The sequence below is a fragment of the Chinchilla lanigera genome, unplaced genomic scaffold (genome assembly GCF_000276665.1).
Source record: "Chinchilla lanigera isolate Chin_1 unplaced genomic scaffold, ChiLan1.0 scaffold00004, whole genome shotgun sequence".
Classification (NCBI taxonomy): Eukaryota; Metazoa; Chordata; class Mammalia; order Rodentia; family Chinchillidae; genus Chinchilla; species Chinchilla lanigera.
The window spans coordinates 25,514,518-25,533,768 of record NW_004955405.1 but is presented as its reverse complement, the minus strand read 5'-3'; the positions used below and the strand labels follow the sequence as shown (position 1 = coordinate 25,533,768).

Below are 19,251 nucleotides of genomic sequence, written 5' to 3'. Positions count from 1 at the left end.
ATGTTTCTATTAGGAGGATGTAAAAAAGCTGAAAAAAGAACTAGAAAACTTTGATCCTTCATTTTTTGAAGAAATTGAAGATCTTAAGTATAATTACAAGGAAGAAGTGAAAAAAAATATTCTCTTGGAAGAAAAGTTAAAGAAACTTTCTGAACAGGTTGGAGTTGAACTAACTAGCCCTGTTGCTGCTTCTGACCAGTCTGAAGATGAAGAGGAAAGTCCTGTGAATTTCCCCATTTATTAAGGGTTACATGTAATTGTAATCTTATTTAGCTCCTTATTTATTTTGTATGTTAAAATTTCATCTGGAAATCAATCAAGTCTGAACTAAAGAATTTCTTTCTTGATACTTCTATTTTTACTTGGAGTTTTAGTAAATAAAACTATAGAATTTTTCAATTAGTAGAAAAATATGTTTTTGAAGACTTTTAGAATAAGTTATTATCATAAAATAGACAATGAGTAAGGGTGAATTTTTCTACATTCATAATCTCTCCAGTTTTCTTAAAATATTACAGAGGTAAGTAGCTTCAATATTTAAAATTAGAATTTTATATGTAACTTTTATGTATATTAAGACTCAAATCCTAAATCTATAAATACATATTTTACATATATTCACAAAGGGTACATACTAAGTTATGAGACTAAGCCATACACTTGTTAAATGTCTAGTAAACATAAATTGAGCTTAAAGTATATAACTCTGAAAATAAAGTATATAAAATTGTTGATTCAGTTGTCTTTAAATTATCACCAATTTAGCATGGACAAAATACAGTTTTTGTAAAAACTTGGAAACTTATCATTCATTACCTTTTTATATCTAGAGGCTAAAACTAATGTATTGATTCTAAAAAGTTCTTGAACAGACTGTAACTGGAAAGTGCAGTTTTTCAAATGCTAGAAGATATAATCATATATTTCATGATATACAATAGGAGTCTTAAAATATTTTTACCTTTTTAGCATGGCAGAATATTCAAGATTTGAATATAACAATAAAACTAATTTAAATTGGATTTCCATTTTATACATCAAGTAGTATGTCTTTGAGCCTACCGAATTTCTGATTATCTATTTTTGAAAAATGATTAAACAAACACTTGGTATCAAAGGCATGGTCATATTTGTTCAGGTTCATGTTAATAATAACAGGTTTTGAATTCATGTAAGTATCTGGAATTGGCCAGGATAAACCAAGATGATGGCGATGGACCTGTAGAGGAAAAAAAGAGCTTCATTAGCATTAGCGTTAGTCTACAGATGTCATCTTTACGAGATTAGGAATATTTATTTTGGCTGCCTACGATCCTGTCAGGACTGTGTAAGGCACCATTTTATCACAGCTGTCCTCTTCCTGACATACTACATATTTACTTGTTTCTATCTACCCTATTTGAGTATGAGCTTTATAAAGGCAGAGATACTGTTCTATTGACTACGTATTTATAGCACCTGGAAATATACCAAGAATATGATAAGTAGTATAACATTTAATTAGTAAGAGCCTGTGGCTGATTACAGAAGCTACCTGCCTGGAAAATATGAGAGAAGAGTCATTCTTACCAAAAGAAATATGTGATAAAATGGTGTTTTTTGTTCTAACTGCAGTTAGTTAAATACAGCTTGCACATATACAATGTGAATGTATTTGGGGGGCAGGAATGGAAAACAGTTCTAGGAAGTTAATCCAGGGCCACTGTGATAAACTCTAACATAACTGAACAGTTTTATGCAGGGCAACAGTCTTATTTATGAAGAAAGGACAGGATGGGATAAAACTGAAAGGTAATGTTTAGGAGAACAACATAGTAATTCAAGCATGAATCTTGGCCTAAATTAGAAGTCAGCTGCTTGGCAAGAAGTACATATATTCAAGGGTAAGAGTCTTTAAAAACTGATAACTGAACAAAGGAAGTAATAGAAAGGAGTTACAAATACAGTATCGGTTCATGAACACTTCTGTTTGCAAACAGTTCAGGTCACAAACAACCTTTAGCAGAATTTTGTTTCTATTCGCAAAATTCTGCCTCAGGTGACAGACACGACCATGGCCATCTTCCACACACAAACACAAATATGGCCATCTTCCCCAAAATTGTAAAACAAATTAAGTTCATAAACTGAGGTACCACTATTACTATCCAACTTTTTAACTTCAGTGAATTGTGTACAGCTGAAAATTAAAACTACATCCAGCTTTGAACATTATGAATTCCATGTATTTGTGAGAAATCAGGTCTGGAGACAAGTAGAAAGGGCACGAAATGTAAGACAGTTCATTCTGTATCTTGCAATTATTGGCACTCTTTTTATTCAACAAACTAGTCAAGGAAGTCTCGGAGATGCTGAGTTAAATTAGGTATAGGATGTCTTAGAGAGCTCCACTATGCAACATGAAATTTCCAGAAGGGTATGCAGAATCATGTTAATTCCAAAGCCTATCTGTATAACCAGTGGCTCCCAGAATACCTATTAGGAAATACTGTTAGCATACAAAGAATGTGGGAAAAGGGAATTACATTTCTTTTCTGCAAATCAGAACTGCTGCAGTTTGTACAGAGATTTTTTTAGTGCCACCTCTTTGCTGTACGAACGTATGACAACACAAGCTATATTTTTATTACCTTGATCAAGCAGCCATCACTGCAATGCCATACGATTCCTTCAATTTTACCTTCTCTACAGCCTTCAAACCAGGACAATAGGTCATTATGCTTCAATTTAGGCAGATTTCTTATTTGAAATGCTCCATGTGGAATGAGAAGATGTATTGGATGTTTCTTGTTTCCTAAACCTAAACAGTAAAATTTGCCATTAACCACACAAAGGAACTTTTTAAAATGAATGAGACTGTACCTCTCAAAATAGTAGAATGTAGGCAAACTTGTAAGTTTTTTTTTAAGTTTCACTGATGTTTCTTGAAGAAAATAAAAATCTAAGTATATTAAATCCCACTCAAATGTGGCATCTTATTCCAAGAAATCTAAATAAATTCTACCTACGTGTACTCTAAACTAGGCGCTGGCAAACTGTGACCTTCAAGCCCAGTCTAGACAGACATCTGTGTTTGTCACCAGTTTTAGAGGAATATCCATCCATTTAAGCGGACAAGCCCATTTCAGAGGTGTGGTCTACAAAGCTTAAAATGCTGCTATCTAGCCTTTGGTAGAAAAAGTCTGTCAGTCTACACCAGTAGCCATATTCCACTATCATTTCATGTTTGCCAAATAGCTGCATCATGTCTCTGGTACCTTGTATAATTACTGTCTTTGCTTTAGACCTGACCGTCATCAACCTACTTCTGATGTTACAGCTCCAGTGTCCTTAGGTCTGTCCTCTTTCCTTCAACAGTGTAAGCCACAGGACCCTCAATATATTCTATTCCTCACAGTATATATTTGGAGGCTTAACATTCATTGCTAATTATTTACCTTATTCATACCTATTTTCACTAGTGCAAATATGCCTAATTAGCCATGAAAAGAATCACTGCAATTCACTTAAATTTTAAAAGGGATTGAAAAGTTACGTTAGTAATTACTTTCCATGCACAGTTCTGTCATACTATCAGAGTAGAAGAGAGTAAGATAAAAATCAACCTTTTGTATTAATAAATCACATTAACAAAAAGGGATGTAATACTAGGAAATTAAGACATTTGTTAGCCGTTCTGTTGGCATATATGTTTTTTAAGTTAATTCTGGAATGTTCTTTACAGCTATTGTAACTGAATGAGGAAGAGGCTCACTCACCATATGGGTTTCCATTAATATTTGTTCCTATGAGTTCCAATGTTTGTTCTAAGAGATCTGATAATGGCACTGCACTAATTTCCAAAAGTCCAGGATCATCAGGATGATGCTTTAGTACCAGGGCAATTTCAAATTCGTAATTAACTACAGAGGAATGCCAGCAATACTGTTTGTTGCTTTTCTCTACTGGTACCCAACCTATTAAAGAAAAACAACTTTTATTATAATGTTTTTTTCTGGATTCAAAATGAAGGTGATTCTGATTTTTGTTCTAAACTACCCTTTTAAAAACACTGAGAATGTAGTTTTACTGGTTTTCCTTTTAATCATAAAGCATTAATTTTTTATTCTCTTGAGGAATTAGCCCAGGAACGGTGAACCTTGTAGAGACCAAGTGCCCAACATACAACCAAAAACCAATTTATTGCCAAGTGCAAACACTGCAATTAAACCTGACTATGGAGATTTTAGTTTAGAAAAAAAAACAACTCATACTTTGCATCTCTTGTCTTAGAAAAACACAATAACATGCATGCCATAGGTTCACCCTTACTGCATTGACCTGCTTGATTATTCTACTACAGAACACCCAACATTCTCTGACTAGAAAATTCGACTTGATTCAGGAAGAAGTGACCACCACTCTATACATAGCAATTTTTTTCCAAATTAACTTTTCTGTTTTCTCTCCAATTTCACAGACAGTTGACCTACGCAGTTAAGTGTTCCAGAACCTATTAAATTCTTCTTTACACTGAACAAATTGATTCCAGAACTATTGAATGTTACTGCTATTTTCCTTCTCTTATTGCTAGAATATCCCCCATCATTGTGCAGTATTCACTACAAACAAGGGAAACTAGGAGGTTTATATAATTGGGGCCGCATTTTCAGCCTTCATTACCCAATTACTGTAGTAACCTCTTAGCAGTCTGTAGCCTCCAGTAAAAACCACCCCACTTCATCACAGTTGCATTTCTGAAATTTCAATTGAGTTTTCCTGTTCCTGTTTATAGTCATTATATTCAGAATAATTTAAACTCCTTAGAAAAGGAGGGCCTTCATGAGCTGAGCCCACTCTGTACCTCCAGGCTCAAATTGTATTGTCACAGAAAAATTTTAGAAATGATTCTAAACCTGAGAGGATTTCTTGACACGGAAAGTCTTTGATATAAACTGTTAACTTTATATAAATTTGATTTAGAAAATGTGTGTACGTCATTTGAGGAACTGGATTAAAACAAGTTCTGTAATTTCTGACTGAATACACCTCTGCATTCGGTGGCGGTGAACCTTTTCGAGACGAGTGCCCAAACTGCAACCCAAACCCACTTATTTATCACGAAGTGTCAGCATGGCAGTTAAACCTGAATACTGATTTTAGTTTCGAAAAAAACAACTCATACATTAACATTTTCTTAGAAGAAAAACAGCATGCATGCCATAGGTTCACCACCACTGGAATAGAGTTTTTATTCTTTCTACTAGTAAACATAAAATTGCATTTCCACAGAGATTTCATCATACCAGGAATGTGTCCATTTTCATCAGGCACTGGATTCCCCTTCAGATGTTCTATTTCCTTTGCTGGTATCCAGCACTCAGGAACAGGTCTGAAATCCTCCTCAACGTTCCAAAGAAATTCTAAAAAGATATTTAATCTTTGACATAAGTATTCTCCATTCATTATCACCTCAGTGTGACTCTACTTCTCAGTGCTAAGTTACTAGCATTTTAAATTTTGAATATACCACCATGTGTGAGTAAGGGTTTAAGAGTTAGTAAGTAGCCAGCATTCAATTTTGTACAGACTAATGAATTTCTAGTACATTTAGTTAGAAATCTATATATAAGTCACATGTATGAATGAGTAGATACATAATATATAGCTACTGTATATATCTCAAGGCATCTTAATGTACTAATTAACAATACTAATTTTCTTTTTAGGTTTTTACCTGGTTTTCAAAATTACTTGTTTTTTATATAAACAAAATGTATCTCATTCTAATACTGTACATTTTAATACAACACTCCTAACAAAGTCACAAAACTATGTATTAGGAAAATATTTTAAATTTTATATTGAATGTTCCTTTTTATATGTAACATTAATAATAATAATAATAATATTTCCCTCAAAATTGCTTCATTTATTTAGGGCACAGTGTATAGAAATACTACAGCAATAGATAAACCATATATTTCAGCTGTTCAAGTTTGTGAAGCTTAAAGAAAAAAACCCACCTAACCTTTTGTGTTTTCTTTGGAACGCAGAAAATTTTTGAATCTTTTGTCTGCTTGTTTGTTAGGTTTTCTATCTAGTCGAGCCCAAAGGTATGGCTGATCTAAAAAAAGGAATAATGAAAGGAAAAGCATCAGAGGCAAACAAAATTTATCTTGAAAGACAAGTATAATCTTTCAGTAAGTGGTTAGGTCATCATCTCTAAACAAAGCAGCAATCCTAGAAGCCAAAGGAAAATAAGCAGTCCAAGACATACCACCTATAGCAGAACCTGAGTGTCTTTAGCTATACAATGGGGATAAAATAAAAAAGGCATGATCTTTTTTGACAGACACTCCACACTCATGTTAATAAGGAGCGTTTGTGAGAAACTGAGATACTTCCAATGAAAACAGAACCTTAATCAGGTAATTGTATTCACACTCCCCTCAACTTACACTGTTTGGTGACGGTGAATTCCGCCAGACCTGGAATTAGGTTGACCTGCTTTACATGGTGCCAATCCCTAGTCCAGGCGTTAAACATACTGATTAATGTTGTGGCTTTGTAATTATGGGTCTGAGGAGTTTAAAAACACTGTGCCAGCGTCCTTAATGTAAACGTGGAACTGATGAGTTGTGCCTGGTCTTAGACTCCCAAAGGGGCTCTGCTGTTGAGAATGCTTACTTAGTAGGAAGATGCCTTATGTGACCAGCAAAAAGAACAACCCCTCTGCAATTCCCATTGTGTAGTCCTTGGTTCCAAAGTGTTACCTATACACATCAGTGGTTCCTGATCTGAGAAGTATGTCCTACTAGGGCTTTAAAGGAGGGGAAAAAACCCAGCTTTCACTTGGCCTCTCCAGATCGTTCACCGTAAGATAGCACTTGGCTTCTGTACACATCCTTACTCTCTTAACAGTTAAAACTCCAGCCTTCAACAATCATGCATAATTACATAAGGATGCACACTGAAGTTTCTTAAAATACAAAAACATGAAAAAACATACAGTTCCTGCAAATATATAAATCAGAAGTTTATAAAACAATTACTACTGGTTCAGATATTTTGTATAATTATTAGCTATCAAGTTAAATACTATCAAGAATCAGATTAAAATATATTGTCATTTCTTGTGGAATGTATCTTTTGTTCTTTTTACCAGTAAACAGAAACAACTGCATTCCACTCACATCCATTAGGATGGGGAGCACATGGAGTAACTGGAACATCTGTACATTGTGGCAGTGTAACATGGTGCAATCACTATGAAAAACGTAATGGTGGCTCCTCAAAAAATAAACATTAGCCTATGATTCAGTAATCCACTTGATACACACCCCAATTGGAAGCAGGACCTCACGAGATACTTATTTACCTCTATTCACAGCAGCATTATTAAGCCAAAAGAGAGACACAACCCAAGTGTCTTATCAGTGGTTGAATAAATAATGTGCTACTCACATGCGATAGAATATTATTTATTCAGCCTTAAAAAGGAATGAAGTTCTGATATATGCTAACACAGACCAATCCTGAGGATGTGATGCTAAGGAAAATGAGCCACTCACAAAAAGACAAATATGGTATGATTCCATTTACATGAGGTATCTAGGGTAATCGATTTCAGGGAGACAAAGCAGAATGCTGCTTACAAGGGACCGGAAGGGAAAACCAAAAGTTTGTCTGTGGGTAGAAAGCTTCAGTCTTACAAAATTAAGAGTTCTGGAGATGCCTGGTGGTGACAATAACAGTAAGAATATACTTCACACCATTCAACTACACACTGTCTTAAAATGTTTAATAAGAGTATACTATAACTGTTACATTTTTAAAACACATTTCAGATGAGATTTGATTCAAGAAATAGGTCTGGATGCCCACTGAACTGTTCTGTTTCTTCTATTGGAATTCAGAATCCACAAGCAATCACAAAGAATCTTTTTTTCTCTCCAAGGCATTTTTTTCCCTTGACAACTCGTTTGAATTTGTACCTCTTTTGAAGTACAGTAAAATGAAATTAATTAGAGATACCACCAATAATAATAACACCAATAGAAACAGCAAAGACAACAAGCTTTAGGCTCAGACAAACCAAGGTTCCATTTCCAGTAGGGCCATTATTAACTACCCGGCCTTGGACAAATTCAGTTAGATGAGACTCAGTTTCCATATCTGCTACATGGAGAGGCTTACTGTGCAAATTAGAGACAACACAGATGAGGCACTTATCATATTGCCAGGCCCTTAAAAAAGTACTAAGTAAACATCAGTTACCTTCCTGCCTCAAGAGAAAAAAAGAATGCAATAAATAACAACTGTAACCTTTCTATGTTGCTCCTATGCTAGCATTCCAAGGGTTTACGAACAGCAAATACCCCATTTCAGATCTATGTGGTTTGAAAAGAAAGAGAAGTACACGTAGTAAACATAGGTTTATTTTACCTTTGTAGGTAGTAACATAACAACATGTTCCATCCACTTTTTCTGTTGGAATTGCACTGTGTATGTCTGCATCTAATGCCTTGTGACTTATAGTTTCAGTTGCCAAAACTTTAAATGGCTTTAAAAAGAGAGAGAGAGAAAACAAACTGGTTTAAGAAACACAGCCTCTGTCTGTACACTCTCACCTGAAAGGTTCCTAATTTCATTAGTTGTAAGAAATGATCTATTGTTCATGTTTCAAGGCAGTTTAAAAATAGTTTTTCTCTGGAGTTCTGAATCATCCCCTCCCTTTTACGCTATCATATCAAACCTGATTTTCCATATGGTTTGTCATTTGTTTCTTCATCCACCATGAGTAATGTTCTATACAAAATATGCACAGTCACATACTTGACAATTATTCACTAAAAGCCAGCTATAGATTAGGTATTGTCCTTGGCACCGGAAATATCAAGGAGAACAAAAAATCTGACTTTGGTGAAATACAGTATAACAACAGGTAGTATAGGTGCCACATACAAGAACACATGGGATAAAGGAAAGACAGGGACAAGGTGCCATCCAAACCTCAGAGGACGCAACACATGAGCAGATTTGAAGTAAAGGAATCTACCACGTAACTGGAAAAAGAAAGAAAAAACCCAGGTCAGGAAGTTTCTTCATGTGTCTGAAGTATATAAAACGGCCACTGTTTGTACTTGATAAAAACTAGATAATATGTTTAATTAACTCCACAGGTGCTTCTGATGGTTCAGTGCAAGTATTTGCCAATCATAATTTTTGGTGTTGCAAGAATAAATATCAGTACATGAGGCCTTTCCCTTTTGTAAGTTCATCTTGTTATTTACAAAACTTGTTTTTCAATTAAGATATGGTTTTTCGTTTGAGCAAGAATATAATGGTGTTCTCTTGCCTCTGACTACATTTTGAGGGAGCAGAAAAGAGATAAGGAAGATGGGTCATATTTTCTTTTTGTTTTTTTTTTCTTTGCAAAGCAACAATTTCCTTATTCATTACGGAAAATTTGTAAAGTAAACAAATATTAAAGCATAAGAAAATCATACATAATCTCGTTACCCAGATATGACAAATAATCTTTTGACATAAATCTGGTATCTCTTTCAGTGTCTTTTTATCCTTAATTTTTATTACCTACAGAGCAATTTCTAAAAGAGCTAAAATCAAAATGCTTTCTGGATTTGTTTCATGTTTTTCCTCCTAAACTCTGTTTCCTTTAATGTTTCACTCTGATCCATTGTGGTGGATCCTTCATCTCCAGCTGGTTGCTTCAGATCACAGACAGACCTTGAAGGTTTTTGTTTTTTAATTTCCAGAAGTTTATCTTTCTTTATATACTAAAAAAGTACATTATAAAGTTCAACAAGTATCCTGGAAAATGTATTATCTACGTCAAGGGAAGATTAACCTCTGATGGCTTCTCACCATTACCTTTTATAGTGGACAGATCTTACAATATTATCAACATAAATTTCTCTGCTACATCAACTATGACTGTTTACATTTACTTTCAACATAGCCAAGAAAGCAAAATAAAAATCATGTCTATAAAACAAATCTCTATTGAGTTAGGCTTCACTTTGATCATTTTCTTCAGGTACCTGATATTCTCATGTAGTCTCATGAGTCTTTTAATTGTCAGTGTCGCATTCCAAAGTCTCACTACAATGTCAATCCAAATGTGTGTGGCCACTGCTTCAAAAGTTTGGGCATCAGGTTTATGAAGTGCATTGTCCTAGGTTAGGCAGGCAGTGTCTGAAGGAGTGAGATTCTGACATCACCTCTTGAGTGAGTTTTCAAATTGTACTGTGAGACCTCCACCTCACCCCAGGCCACTGGCAGCCCAATTTGTCTTCCAAGATATCCTTTCAGATTCTAGTCTGTGCACAAGGAGTACTCACCATTTGAGGCTGAATTTGGCTTATGTGTTTTCTTCTGAACAGTTTTTACTGTTAAAAGTACTTAGAACCACTTGCTTTTTGTTTTCTCTTAGCTTTTGTTTTCTCTGAGTGTATTCACTTCATGTTCCTATCAGCATACGCAACAGTAAACCTTTTACACACTTAATTCATGTGTTTTCTTCTTTGTGGAAGAAACAACATACAGGATGGAGAAAGACCATTTCTAAGGCTCTTACCAATTTGATCTGTGTACGTCATTTTCATTTCTCAGAAAAACTTATGCCAATATTCTGTACTCTAAATCTGAAGTTAAGATTCACCTAACAATGTACAAAAGAAGAAAGGAAAAAAAACCCCTGTGCAATATAAACATTGTGGAGGACCACCTGGGCAACTCTCCTTAAAGGAGGAGCAGTTGTCTCCATTTTGGCTGAACCTGGCCCTATTTCCTATACTGACGTGTGCGGAGCTGACCAGGACTTTTCCTTATCCCTTCCATTTGCTTTTACACAATGCAAACCAGTCCAGCCGAGGTGCTGATGTGTATTCTTTGAAGTACCGTGACAGGGCAGTGTTTCTCTGCCCCCATGGCTTCCAAACAAGACATGTATAAGCCTGGGCAGGATGGATCAGCCTTGAGATAAGAGGCTATGACTTCCCAGGGCATAAAAGATTACACATCAGAGCTGAAGCACCTACCCTAAAACATTAGATACTACCTCAATTGTGTTATGCCAATTACTCCTTCTGCATATCTTTCTCTCTGCATTTGCAGAGGTGATTTCAGGCCTCCTAGCCCAGCTCACAGCACTCACCTACTTCCTGACGCTCTCACGGTCACTCATCCTCAAGCCACTCCCTTCTTCACAAATTAATAAAACCCAGGTTTGGCCCTGGGTTGAGGCCTTCTGTTCCAGTTAGCCACCACTGTCACTGGACTTAGGACCCCTTGGCTCCCGATAACCACAAATATGCCTGAGTATCTTTATTCTCACTAAGGGTTGCACTGGAAGTGGTAGACTGGAATTAACTCACTTGAATTCCAGTAACTTTTCCATGGGATTATAAACTTCCTGGGCCGTGACACGACTGGGAAGGACTCTCTATAAACATTATACTAATGCACACAGGCTAAAGACTAATAAAAAAGACTAAATGAGCTAAAGACTAATAAAGCAGAATACTGAGTCAAGTGAAGTAGGAAATTAGCTCTATTCTGGTTCAGTATTTTAAAGATGTAACTAAATAGGGATTTATCACTAATTTATGACTCCAATGTCCAAAGGTATCAATTTAACCCAGGGTAGTAAAGCCCGAGTGCCCAGCCCAATAGCTGTGTGTCTGAACTTAAATTTAGCAAAGCTCCTAGGGAAACTATCATGCACATGGATTTCGTGCTGAGCAGAAGTACTCCTTCCAGAACAACCAGTTATAAATCACTCTTTGCTATCAATACCACCAAAGGAAAACAAGCGACACGAAAAAGTACAGAATGTTCTTCTTCTCCAGCTGTCCTCAAATACTTCAGACTATGCCTGGAAAAATAATGTACATGTGTATTAAAAAAAATAGTAATGAGTATCAATTGGACTGAGGGAACCTTGGCAATTTCTGGATGGGAGAAATCACTGTGCGGCCTTAAATTGATGAGAGATTTTGTGGAGAAGATAAAAACTGGAAAATTAAAGACACTCTGGAGTTGGTCCAGGCAGAGAGAATAGTCTAAGCAAAAATACAGAGACAGGATTATGCTTGGTATGCGCACAGGATGAAACAGACTACAACAGAGACGACAATGACAAGGTTACAGAACAGACTGGGCCTGATCAGCAGCAGGCCTTGACTTACAGTTAAGAATTTGGATAGTACTATAAGGTATGCCTGACTGCAGAGAGCCAAAAAAAAGTCTCCACTCCTCCCCCGCCCCGTGATGAAGAGTTTTACAGATTATTCCACCCACCATACAAAGCTGAAAATCAGGGGCTGGGGATTTAGCTCAGTGGCACAGCGCCTGCCCGGCAAGCGCAAGGTCGTGAGTTCGATCCCCCGTACCGGAAAAAAAAAAAAAACAAAAAAACCAAAACAAAACAAAACCAAAAAAAGCTGAAAATCACAGAGTAAACCATTATCAAGGATGACATTTCACATGGCTCAGATTTACTAAGGTACAAAAGCAGAAAGTTGACAACTCTGCTACATACATTGAGTAGTTAACTATAGGTTTTGACTAGGGAAGAATATGGAGATAATTACTCTAGGCAGCAAGTAACACTGTATTTAAAAACTCAAACAAGGACAGCAGTAGAAAAGAGTATGGGAAGATCAGAGAAGCAAAAACATCAAGGTTGAATGGAAAACCGGTGATGACCTCAGGTCTGGTCCTAGGAGCTGGGGACTGGGTAGTAGCTGCTTTAAAGCTAGGTCATGGCGCTGATGATGGAAGGGGGTGGGATTGTTCTCCAATGCACATGCTGATTGCGTCCAAACTGGAAACGCTCAACTCACCTGCAGATTCTACTCCTCCCAGATTTTGCCACATTTTAAAGAATTACCTTGAAGCAGGCGACTTCTTACTCAGTCACTAGCATTCACTGAGGGGGGCCTGTTCTTCGTAAAACGTGTCACTAGGCAAATAGGAACCCTTAAGATGGGACAACCAAAGTTAGAAGTAAATGCTGGTAACTGAGGTCTGATCTTCAGTGGCTTCGTCAGTGCCCGGTTCCCAGGTTAGAACCAGCAAAGCAAAACTAGCGTTATCTCCACTTTCTCACCACACGTTTGAAAAGTATAAAGCACGGACGGCGAGGTCATTTCCCTGCTTAAGCTCCCCCCCACCCCGCAAAAGCTGTGGACTTGAGCGAAGAGAATTTTAATACAGGTTTTCAATTTCCCTGTGAGGGCATGCGGGAGTCGCCTGATGAGAAAACCCTTTCTCGCAGACTCCCCGCTTCCAGCTAAGGTAAGGGACGGGGCTCGGCGAGACGCAGACCTCCCCAGGAAACCGGCGGGTCGGCGGCGCCGGGAGGAGCCCGCCCGCCCGCGCGGCTGGGTACCTGATGCTCCCTTTTGGCGGAAGGCTCGTCTTTCACCTCCGTCACAAACACACACGGCATTTTCCGCTGCACGGAGCCCAGGCGTCTCATGGTGGAGCCAAGAAGCAGGGCGAAGGGACAGTGCGTTTCCACAAGGCTGCCAGTCCCCGCCCGGGGCGAATCCTGCAGCAATGGGTCGCGAGGCTCAGGCCACTCGCACTCCGCGCCTGGGCACAGCGACGGCGCCCGGGAACAGCCAATCGGGCGCGAGGGGCGGAGACGCACGCCCGGAAGCGGGCTCTCGGCCGCCATGCCTTCTGGGAGTTGTAGTGCGGCACAGAGGCGCCCGGGCGTGCGCTCCCTCGTGAGTTCCCTCGGCTGGCTGACTATGTAAAAACAAGGGTTCGTTGTCCGGGTGTGTGTGCTTCACCCTGTAACCGGTGATATTTTCGAAAATTAAACACTATCAAGTTGTAAGTGGTGAATATTTTCAGATGGCGATTTAACACCGTTCTAGTGAAACCTGTCTTGGTCTGTTCTGATAAATTCATGGAGGAAGCCCTGAAGTTTAGAAGTAACTAGAGATATTCCATCATCCACAGAAAGAAAATTGATTTCCCAGGAAAAAATTTTTTAACAAAACAGCTGGAAAAGAAAATTTGATTTGCTTAATTCTCAGCATCCTGTAATATGGTTGAACTTGATTCCGATGTACTCTCTGGAGTACGGAGTTTAGCCTTAGACTAATCCAAAACTACAGGAATACAAACGACTAAATTACACTCAGTTTTTTTTTTTGTTTTTTTTTTTTTACAGGAATCTTATTTATTAAAGGTGCGTTTTAACGAAGGATTTTAAGTAATTGTAGTCAGCCAACTACAGAGCTAAAAACAGTCTTGCTGAAAAGAATGTTAACTGGTGATAAGGACCATGGTTAAATAAAGTAAATATTAAATATTTTATAATAATAGTTTTTCTATCTCATTGCAGACAGTTCTCAATCTAAAGTTGTAAGAGAATTTTGACTTTAGGTCATCTTCTCTGTACTTGGACAAGGCTTAATTCTCATTTGTATAATTGTCTTGTCTGTATGTATCCAACTGGACAGCATTTTATTGACTTAGCCCTTGAAAAAATTAAATAACTGTATCTTCTAATAAGGTCACTCCCAAGGAATAGACTATCCTTGTCAAGAGTTCACTGTTTTATTGCTAGGTTTAGAGGGTAGGGAGGAAGAAATTTGTCATTTTATGGTGTTTTGTTTTGTTTTGTTCTCTGTTCAGCTTTAATTTTCTTATAAGAAAACATAAGCTCAACTCCCAAGTTTACAGAAAAGGAAAAAAAAAGTACCACATAATACTGGCTATGTGATACTGGAACCAGAAACTTATTAGCATTTTACAGTCAGTCAGATGCCAATGGCCTCATTCCATAAAACAAAACAAAACAAAATAAAACCCTAGAAAGCAGTTTTTCTCATGAGTCCCAAACAGACAATAACCTTCACAAGTATCAACTGTCATTTTCCAACTGCTACAGAATCTTCTAGGTCCAACATTCTGTCATTTCTGTGAAACTAAACTTTCAAAACATTCTACTTTTTGAAGTAGCAGCAAGGCTAATCATGTCCCAGGAAGCACTATTTTTAGTACTTTGGTCTCATCTATGCTTGGAGCAAAGCTTTTAACAGAAACACAAGAGTCCAAATCTGAGAAGAGCCACAGATAAATTCACAGTTATAAACCAGACACCTAGCCTGACGGGGAGCAGCCATCAACTTTGCCTGATTCTCATATACCTGGAAAACCAACAGGAGTTGCTCCCAACCACTGTGCTTAAAGCGGTGTTACAAGATTTCAAACTGGAAGAAAGACTTTCTTCTCTGATTTAAGTGTCAGTTTTTTAGCATGCACAAAGGAGACAGACGCTCATTGAGACTCTCCTTCGACCAACACAAAATAGAGAGTTTTCAAGCCTACCCCCAGCTATGGAGATAAATTTCCTATCACTTTTCATTCCAGGGAATAAATATGCCCATGGGTAAGATTCTGTAACAACAGGAGAGTGAAGTCATAACAGGCAGACAGTGAAGAGAATAAGAAACAGAAAAAATAAGAAAAGGAAAGAGAATTTTAAAAAGAAAAGATATGACTGTGTGTTCAAAAGATTACTGAAATGTACAAATCTAATTAATATGCTCTGCAGTGAAAGAAAAAAATATCCCCATGTGCGATTGACCTGTTTTTGCCGTATCTAATAGAATTCACAGTTTCAAGAGGTAAAAGTATTTTTCAGCATTTCTTCTGGGTGAATTATTTAATCATGCAGTGATGGTGCTTGGTAACACTATTTGAACATGGCCCAGTGAAGCTGCTGGTACACAGGACAGAGATTTTATCTGTGTAGTCTATAGATGGATATTTGTTGTTTGAAAGGTATAAGATAGGGAAAAACAAAGGTCAAGATATATTTTCTATATATTTTTGCCGGTGTTTTTAAGGGTCTACTCAAATATTTATTTGCTCCTAATTTATTTACTTTAAGACTTTATTTTTATCTTAGGTTTACAGTTATAGGTAGGTATACAACTGTTTTCTAAATCATAGCATTTTATTTCCTAGATTGTTATCCTAAAGCTTTGTATTCATACCAATTTATCCTGTGTCACTTAAAAGTGAATCCTGCATTTCTCTTGACATTTTAAATTTTCAATTAAAATTGCATACATTTTCACTTAGTGTAGTACTATCTTTAGAGCATCTTCTAAATTACCTGTGTAAGTGTTTTTGTTAATCTCTTCTAGGCTCCAATTCTTTTAGTAAAAATACTAGGAAGAAGACTTCAATAGCTGCTTATTGATATTTCTCTTTCTGACAGAGTATATCACATTGTTTTCAACACATTCTCAACGTTTTCAATATATCTGGAAACTTTCGCTATAAGAAGAAATTATTTCTTTTTTAATGATGAATGAGAAGTGGAATAAAACTACAGCATAAATAACTACTCACATTTATTTCCATGTACCTATGAATGTGTAATAATGTCAATGATTTTTTCCCCAATTCAACAGTGAGTATATATTTAAATAATTGTATGTGTTTTGTGGAATATGGATAGCATGTCTACCTACTGTATTTAAAACTTTTAGTTTTGTTTCCAAAAAATTTATAGTGCGAGGTTTAGATAATTGCTATTTACTTGTGAAGCTACCACTTTTTAACTGTGAAAATATAGACTAGTTAAGGTACACATTTAAGCACAGTATTGACAGATAAAATATTCAACTTTATTTTTTGGTAGTCTTTTTTGATTAATAGAAGGAAATAAAGAATATGTGGTATTTACTAAGGTTACCCAGCTGACAGTTACATATGAGATCATCTTCAATGAGCAAACAATGGATTAGGTAACAATGAAGAAAATTCTGGAAGTTTGAGTTGGGTGCTTACTAGCAACCACTTTCAACATTTCTGCAAAGCTAGAGAAGGTATCTTCTAATTTAAGTTTATTTAAGAATTATCTATTGTGTAGTATACTATCAAAAAGAGGTCAGTATTTTAAAGGACTACTACTGATAGCCTCAAAGGCTGGAGAAAGGAAGTTTTCCCCCATTCACACACTGATAGTTCTTATATCTGTATTCCTGCAATACATATATCTATATATAAACAAATCACTGGATTAGCAGCAAGGGAGTTGAAAATGACGGAAGTTGGGAATGACTGCTATTTCTTTTTTAATTCCACATGCATAAAGGTAAATATTGCACAATTTACAGTACTTTAACATGCTTAAATATAAGCTTTTTAGTAGAATGAAGGAATTTGTGGCAATAGTTTGCACTGCTGAATTAAAATGTATTATTTTACCACAAGATATATTATATACTTAAAATGTGGAGAAAAAATTTCTCCTATTTTATGATACACTGGATTTCTTTAAGGAATTCTGGGGTGATTTTAAATTGTGACTTGTTTGAAATGATTTTTATATATGTCACTATCATATTGTTTGGGTAATTTTTTTGGACATATAATGAATTTAGATCACTGTTAAACTTAGTGTAAGAAACCTACTTCCCTATTTGAAATTCATTAACACAATTACTGAATTTTCTCCTGTCAAGAGTCTTTCTAAAAAGTAAGCAAGTATGTAATTAAATGTCATGGAAAAGGGTGTATGGGATCAGTCAAGTGTAAATTAAAGTTTGGCTGGGGATATAGCTCAACAGCACAGCACCTGCCTGCCAAGCACAGGGTCATGAGTTCAATTCCCAGTACCAAAAAATTAATTAATTAATTAAAGTTTGTAAAATTAAATGGGAGAATAGAAGTGGAGTTAAAGGATCTCTATAAAACTAAATAAATGCATAAACTTGTTTGGAACTTCCTGCTTTTACCAGCCTGAAATCAATGAAAGACATACATGTCTAGTTAATGTGTTTCATTTCTTAAAAAAAAAATTAATGGAGTCAGACTCATTGAACCCAAGAATTAGATCCACTCCTGTTATCTTTAGATTAAACTCTGGGATGACAAATTTTATTATTTGTCTATTTCTCTATTTATCACCAAGTACTTAGTTTAGTGAAATGAATGAAAAATAAGAATTGCAATGCCTTACCACACAGTTTTTACAGCTGTCTTTTGAGGACGGTATTTTTTTCCACAAATAAGAAAACTGGGGCAGAAAAAGAGATGAGTTAAGTATAAACTTTGTGACTGTAGACAAGTAGCAAATCCAGGTTTTCAAGTACAGATTTATGTGATGTCAAAGCCCCTTCCCAGTACCCTGTACTTGGAGAGTACACAGATCTACTTTTCAAAGGGGACAAGAGTGAAGACAAGCAGGAGGGAAAAAAAAGAGAGAAAGAACAACCATGGAACCTGTGTTGTTGAAAGAGCAAAAAATCTGATGGAATATTTTTATTGTGTGTTACTTCTTTATGCACAATGATGGCTTGGAATTGTTACAACTAAATCTATGTGTAAAAGAATAGAATTTATTTTAAAAAAATAATAGCAGCTCATTGAAATAATGTATATCTACTTTTGTTGTAATATAAATGTGTCAGCATGCATAGGTATTTGCAGCTGTTTATCTTTACAGGCCAAGAGCATAAAGCATATATATTATGTAACATAATGTAGTAATTAAAATTTTATAATAATGTAAAAGCTAAGTTCCATTAATTTTTGCCAGATAAATACATTTAAGAGAATATCTACAGGCTAACAAATCAAATGATCTAATAAAAGGATTTCTTGATAGAGATTATCTCCAAAGTTAGAACACAGCTAGTGATTCTTAGAATGGTTATCTGGCTTTCTTCAGAGAGAAATTAAATGGTTCTGTAACTGAATAATGGTCACTGTATCACCGGTCTCTCGTACCTCTGCTGTTAGTGAACTCATGGATTAGCTGATAACAAAAAACATTTGCTGAGCACTCATGGCATGTGGTATTATTTCATTAGATTTTCTTATCATTTTCTTTCTAAATATAAAATACTGCTAAAATAAAGACATTGTTCTATATTGTTAGCATGTTTTTTATGATTCTTATTTTATATACTCAAGATCCCTTTCGTTAATTAGCAACCTATTATCAATGAATGCTAACATACAAATGTTGAGTTCTGTATGCTGATTACCTTTTGCTTTTAGGGTTCCCAGTGCCGATTCCGACACTGTGAAGAGGCCCTCGGCAGTGACACTGTGTGCTCATTATGGAGAGAGAAAAAATGTTTAGATCCACTTTGCAGATTTAGACACATGGAAATGCAGGTAAAATTATCCAATCCCATCACTTTTTTAAAAGCACCTCCCTTCAATAATGCTGCGCTAGACTTTTACAACAGGATAGGGAAA

At 36.2% G+C, this 19,251-nt stretch overlaps 3 protein-coding genes across 5 annotated transcripts in view; 2 read left to right on the top strand and 1 right to left on the bottom strand.

Annotated features, from left to right (window-relative positions):
- Window positions 1–732, top strand: part of Cep290 (centrosomal protein 290kDa) — a 73,985-nt gene extending 73,253 nt beyond the window's left edge. For all 3 annotated transcript variants that reach the window (XM_013518127.1, XM_013518131.1, XM_013518124.1), the window contains one exon: window positions 14–732. In XM_013518127.1, the coding sequence (XP_013373581.1) occupies window positions 14–244 (231 nt within the window). In that variant the 3' untranslated portion in view covers window positions 245–732. The remainder of the gene's footprint in view (window positions 1–13) is intronic.
- On the bottom strand, window positions 249–19,125 carry LOC102009679 (chromosome unknown open reading frame, human C12orf29). Its single transcript, XM_005374420.2, has 8 exons — window positions 19,049–19,125; window positions 13,400–13,780; window positions 8,428–8,545; window positions 6,011–6,106; window positions 5,286–5,402; window positions 3,759–3,956; window positions 2,631–2,800; window positions 249–1,219 (listed from the first exon to the last, which is right to left on the bottom strand). The coding sequence occupies exons 1-8, from the start codon at window positions 19,106–19,108 to the stop codon at window positions 1,031–1,033; spliced, it is 1,329 nt and encodes a 442-aa protein (XP_005374477.2). The 5' UTR covers window positions 19,109–19,125; the 3' UTR covers window positions 249–1,030.
- Window positions 13,716–19,251, top strand: part of LOC102010018 (chromosome unknown open reading frame, human C12orf50) — a 37,604-nt gene continuing 32,068 nt past the window's right edge. Inside the window, exons 1-3 of the mRNA XM_013518146.1 lie at window positions 13,716–13,793; window positions 14,195–14,212; window positions 19,049–19,167. Of these exons, the coding sequence (XP_013373600.1) occupies window positions 19,156–19,167 (12 nt within the window). The 5' untranslated portion in view covers window positions 13,716–13,793; window positions 14,195–14,212; window positions 19,049–19,155. The remainder of the gene's footprint in view (window positions 13,794–14,194; window positions 14,213–19,048; window positions 19,168–19,251) is intronic.